Source organism: Gossypium hirsutum, chromosome A01 (assembly GCF_007990345.1).
Source record: "Gossypium hirsutum isolate 1008001.06 chromosome A01, Gossypium_hirsutum_v2.1, whole genome shotgun sequence".
NCBI classification, from domain to species: domain Eukaryota; kingdom Viridiplantae; phylum Streptophyta; class Magnoliopsida; order Malvales; family Malvaceae; genus Gossypium; species Gossypium hirsutum.
Window position 1 is genome coordinate 2,689,982 of NC_053424.1, and position 6,000 is coordinate 2,695,981.

Genomic DNA, 6,000 nt, shown 5'->3' on the forward strand with positions numbered 1-6,000 from the left:
GGGTATTACAAGAATCAACTCTACTTCTTCCTTATCTTGAATTTAGGGGCAAAGCCAGAACAAATTTTTAGAGACCGAATGAAATTTTAACTTTTTATAGTCTATATCTTTATAATTTTGAAACGATTAAATTGAATTTTTATAATTTTAGGGGGGTTAATTATAATTTTACCTTTACTAATTTAATTTTTTTTTTAAAGTTTAAAAGTCTAAATAGTAATTTTATATTTTAGGGGAGGGGTCGGAACCCCTGCCAGCCGCCCTAAATCCGCCTCTGCTTGAACTGTTACATCAAAAACTACTATCAGACATGAAAACAATAGAAAAGCAAAACTTTGAAAGAACTTGATAAAAGAAATACTAAACATGCAAACAAGGCATGAGAAAACTTGCCCTAAAAATACCTACCTAAAAGCTAGAAGGAAGACCAAAAACCAATACATGACAATTTTTTTTTTTAAAATCTCATTACAAGTCATGATCATATATGTTCTTTTTAACACAATACTTATAAATTATCGATAATTTCTCTCTCAACTCATAAATAAGAAGATAGTATTGATTAATACTATGCATGACAATGTTTCGAAATAAAAATATATTAACAAAACTATTAAGTTTAACTTAATTTAAACTATAAAAATATCCAACTGTTAATTTGGTAATGAACTAATAAAAACCTATTAATTTTGTATTCTAAAAATAAATATAAAACAAATCAATTTTCTAAGAATTTCAATAAGCAAAAAAATTGCCATCATATGTGGGCTACACAGTTATAACGTACATGAATGTGATCTAAAATCACTTGTAAAAACGACAAATGTGGGGTTCATCCTTTTTTTTATCGATAACTTCTGCAATCTCAAATTTATATAAACATCTCTTGGTACTTTGTTTTTATTGTACTAAAAATTCTCTCAATTTCTCTCTCGCTTTCAATCATTCGCTTTGTTATAATATTTAAAATGGAGCGATTTTCTCGTTCAGTTTCAGCTGTGGTCCTTCTTATGTTGGTTCTTTTAGCAACAGGTTTTCTCTTTAATATTATTTTCGATTCCTTTTCATTTAATTTATTATTTGATTCGCTAAAGTTTTAAATTTTTTATAAAATATTTGTATTTAACATATTCATATGGGCATGAATCTAATAAGCATGTGAAATATATGTATTTACATATTTTGAAAAAATATATATATATTCATATTTCACATTCACCTTAACAAAATGATATTCAGAATAAAGTTAACCCATTAACTCATATTACCATGATGGATGCTTGTTGCCCCATTTCTCTTTCACTAGTTTCGCTATTGATTCTTTATTTAATAAATGTACATATATTAAAGTTAACTGTTCCATTTAGTCATCTCATATGCTTAAATATATATATATACTTCATATTTGACATTCATTTTTGTTAAGATAAGTTTTTTTAATATAAAATTAATCACCTCATTTCTGTTTTAAAAAGTATGTTATTAATTTTTTATATGTCACACCTATTTATATTATGTGAAATGAAACAGAGATGGGACCTGTGGCAGCGGATGGTGATAAGATATGCGAGTCCCCAAGCAATGCATTCAAGGGGCTATGCTTACGTGATGACAATTGTGATATTGTTTGCAAGACCGAGGGTTTTCCTAATGGAGATTGCAAAGGTTTCCTTCGCAAATGCGTCTGTACTAAGCCTTGTTAGATGAGCAATTTCATTATACTTTACCCCCTTTCCTCTTATTTTGCATGTGCGTGAGAATTGAGAGAATAAAATTTTAACAACATATTTATGTACAAGGAAATTTATTATTATTGAATATTAACTTCTAAATTAATTCATAATTTCTGAGTTTCTTCTAGAATTATTTGTCTTAAATATATATATATATTAGGACTCTATGCTTAGGTTTGAGGCTTATTTTTAAACCATGCAAAATTTGATGAAATTTAAATAATAAATTATTTTGTTCAAATAATATCCTTAATGATGAAGTCAAACTCAAAATTGTCTATGGTGGAGTTATTCAAAGCTTTAATAACCCGTGGGCCATCCGACTCCGAAATGCAACCATCCATGCGCATCTCCTTGAGCCAAGACATTGCCTCTCGTACGTAATGCTTCAGCTAAATGACTCTCCAAACAACTTGACCAAAAACCCCAGCAACTACGAGTCTACGATTAAACTTACCATTCGTGTCTTGAATCATAGTTGCCCAACTCGTCTTGTTTTCAGCAACAACCACAGCAGTGTCAACATTACATATAATCTTGCCCCTCGACCGTTTTTACCATTTCAATCCTTCTACTTCAATGCAAAAAATCACCTTTAGTCTCGACTCTCTTATGCAAAGAATTGAGTCCCTCAATGCAAAGGATGGATAAGGGTCTCCTTGAGGAAGTTCACGACTCGGTACAATTGGACCCAACTCACGCACATAATAACCCAATTCACCCATTTCTCCCCAAAACCCATCTTCAACAGAGTGTACCTCAAAAGGTTCCAGTCAACGCTATCGTAAGCTTTATTGATATCGATCTTTACTGCAATTTCACCTTTTTTAGATCTACTTTGCGGGTGATGGATAATTTCAAACGCAATCATAAATAATACGTGGAAGTATAGTCTTGAGCCTGTTTGCCAAAACTTTAGCCGCAATCTTATACAAAACGTTACAAAGTGCAATAGGCCGGAGCTCAAACATACTATGAGGATGATCTTTCTTAGGAATCAAAACAATGATTGGTACACCATCATTGAGCCAAGTGCAGCATTGATTGAACATGTCCTCCCCAATAAAACAACAACAATGCTGGATGAAATCCGGTTCCTATCATCCAGCCCCGACGCCTTCTTCAGATTCATATCAAACACAGCCTATCGAAATTCTTCAGTCTGAAACGGGGCTACAACTTGCTCATTATCAACCTCTGTCACACAAGAAGGCAAATCCGAAAGGAGCTAAAAATTAGACACAGAAGAAGCCTCAAAGATATTTTGAAAATACTCAATAACAATCGAATGCATCTCATTATTTTCAGTACAATGCTGGCCATGAGAATTAAATAACATAGAAACTCGATTAACCCTTATTCGTTAAGACACCTATGCATGGAAATGCTTAGAATTCTCTTCGTCACGCTTCAGCCAAAATATTTTTGCTCATTGCTTCCAGTAGACAACCTCTTGATTCAATCCCGTCTCCATTTATTATTCAGAAAACTATCCAGTCGTCAATCCACAGCCCTTATCTCTTCCGGCCACTCTCGAACCACCTTATGCTCCGGCATCTCACGAAATTTTCAGTAATTCAACTCACTGTGCCCGACAGCACCATATAGATAACACGCCACTGGCACCCGTTCATAACCGAAGGAAACCTCAAAAAACTCATCTCATTTACATTTAATTCTCTTCTTTTGCATAAACGGATTCCAGATATCTAATCGAACCTGAAATGTCATAATCTAAAGAGGATCCATCAAGGGTTAAGCATAGTAAAAATATAATTTTACCATTTTAATATTTTATATGTTTATAATTTTTAAAGGATAATTTTTAGGGAAAGTTAAAGTATAATTTTTTTTTTCACTAATTTAAAATTTTAAAAATTTTAAAGAGTTTAAATGAAAAATTTTCCATTAAAAAAAAAACATGCCCCTGTACCTCATGACATTACAAAGATTCCTCACTAAAACTTTAGATGGAAATCTAGGCGGATAGTCATGTGCTTGAATCGATCTCCACAAAGATATATAGAAGAATACGCTTAATGGCCATAAAATTAAGCACCCTATCACCTATGAACTTTCCAACCAAACAAAGATCATAGTTGATTTCCTCTACCAAAGCCTCATCTGGATTTAGAACCTACTTCACTTCTTCCTTATCCCAAACTGTAAGTTTTCAAAGCTCCGTTTCCATAAAAAACTAACACGAAAACAACAAAAAGGCATAACTTACGAAAATATTCGACAAAGTGAAAAACATGCACAGAAGGCATAAGAGAAAGCCAAAGGCAAGACAAAAAAAAAAACATGTTAGTTTTTTTAAGAACAATATAATTGCTTTCTCCGAAAGGGAGATGTTTGATAGGTGGAAGAATCGGCAGTGATTCAAGGGATCGTGGTGGTCGAAAAACGGAATACACACAAAACCACCTAACTTGTCCGGCTCTGCTAAGAAAGAGTGCTAGAGCAAAGGATTCTAATTAGGGTTTGCTTGGATCGCTTCAAACTAGAGCATTTCATCGAGTTTCTGTTGCTAGTTGAAGCGTTTTTGCCTGGTATGCGAGGGGGATTGTGAGGGATTTTTGTATAATAATAAAAGCATGTCTGCATTTTATTAAAAAAAACAATAAGAACAATATAATTATCTAAAAAATAGATGACGTAGTCAGGGGCGAAGTCAGAAATTTTTTTTAGGGGCGGATAAAATTTTAATTTTTTATAATTTATATTTTTATAATTTGTAAATGATTAAATTAAATTTTTATAATTTTAGGGGAGCCAAAGTGGAATTTTACCTTTACTAATTTAAAATTTTAAAAAAATCTCAAGGGCCTAAAAATAAAATTTTCCATTTTAGGGGGGGCCGGGCCCATGCCAGCCCCCCTGGCTACGCCCCTAGACGTAATTTTATACTTTATTTTTGTTTCACTTATATTATTAAATAAATACAAATTATTAAAAAATACATGGAAAAGTTTTAAGATATCCTTAAAATACACGTTATTACAGTATAAATATCATATATTAAATCATTGTTATTAATATTGGCATTGTGCTTAATGCAGGAGGATGTGAGTTTAAGTGCGCTGAAACGTATTATCCTCTTAATTATGAGTTGGAGAAAGTCTATAAATAGTTTTAGACATGGTGTCAAATACTATAATAAAAATTTAGAATAAAATTATTTAAAAAAATAGTAATTTAATACATTATTATTTTTTTGTAATCCCAAACTTATTAATATTAGAAACCTCAAACTTAATTTCTATTAATGTAATAATTATTGATTGATACTATGCCAACAATGTTTCAAAACAAATAAATTGAAATAAGCATATTTATTAAAATTATAAATAGTTATAACGTAAATGAATGTGATCTAAGATCACTTGAGAAAACAACAAATGTGGGGTTATCCTTTTTTCTCGATAACTTTTGCAATCTTAAGTTTATATAAAAGGCTCTCTTAATATTTGGTTTCCATTGTATCAGAAATTCTCAATTTCTCTCTTTCTCTTCCATTTTTATTCGTTCGCTTATCATATTTAAAATGGAACGGTTTTCTCGTTCAGTTTCAGCAGTGATCCATCTTATGTTGGTTTTTCTAGTAACAGGTTTTCTCTTTAATATTTTTTAATTCCTTTAAATTATATATATAGCACTTATACATGTATTCAAATTTGACATTTATTAACAAAATATTAACTCGTGACGTTTAGATGTCTATTACCCCATTTATCTTTCAATAGTTTTGCAACTGATTCTTTAATTAATATATACATGAATTAAAGCTAACCGTCCCATTTAATATAAAGCTAGTCATCCCATATGCTTAAATATATATTTATATTTTTATGTGACTAACTTTTTATATGGTACATCTACGTGTATATATATATACTTGTTTTTAATATATTTTATTTTGCATAAATTTGTGACATAACTATGTGAAATGAAATAGAAATGGGACCTGTGGCAGTGGAAGGTGGTCCAATATGCAAGGCCACGAGCAATGTATACAAAGGATTATGCTTAATTGATGATAGTTGTGATATTGTTTGCAAGAGAGAAGGTTTTCATAAGGGGAATTGTAAAGGCTTCCTCCGCAAATGTGTTTGCACTAATCCTTGCTAAATGAGCAATCTATTAGGATTTTATTATACTTAAAAGATTGTCCTCTTTCCTCTTGTTATGCATGTACATGACAACAACATATTTCTGTACGAGAAAACTTATTACTATTGAATATTAACTTTTTAATCTTTGAGTA

General features: G+C 31.2%; 1 protein-coding gene and 1 long non-coding RNA gene across 2 annotated transcripts; both read left to right on the forward strand.

Moving 5' to 3' along the window:
• Positions 1 to 878: 878 nt before the first annotated feature.
• On the forward strand, positions 879 to 1,843 carry LOC121232349 (defensin D2). The gene is made up of 2 exons (XM_041118134.1): positions 879 to 1,032; positions 1,531 to 1,843. Exons 1-2 carry the CDS (start codon positions 969 to 971, stop codon positions 1,701 to 1,703), a joined length of 237 nt encoding a protein of 78 aa, XP_040974068.1. The 5' UTR covers positions 879 to 968; the 3' UTR covers positions 1,704 to 1,843.
• Positions 1,844 to 5,209: 3,366 nt separating this feature from the next.
• On the forward strand, positions 5,210 to 6,000 carry LOC121232350 (uncharacterized). The gene is made up of 2 exons (XR_005930731.1): positions 5,210 to 5,344; positions 5,692 to 6,000. It is a non-coding gene; the product is annotated as an uncharacterized lncRNA (long non-coding RNA).

Excerpts from the sequence above, each read along its gene's own strand:
- LOC121232349 (XM_041118134.1), top strand. The coding sequence starts at position 969 with ATGGAGCGATTTTCTCGTTCAGTTTCAGCTGTGGTCCTTCTTATGTTG. Across the intron at positions 1,033-1,530 it reads GTTGGTTCTTTTAGCAACAG|AGATGGGACCTGTGGCAGCG; the intron begins GTTTTCTCTTTA and ends GAAATGAAACAG.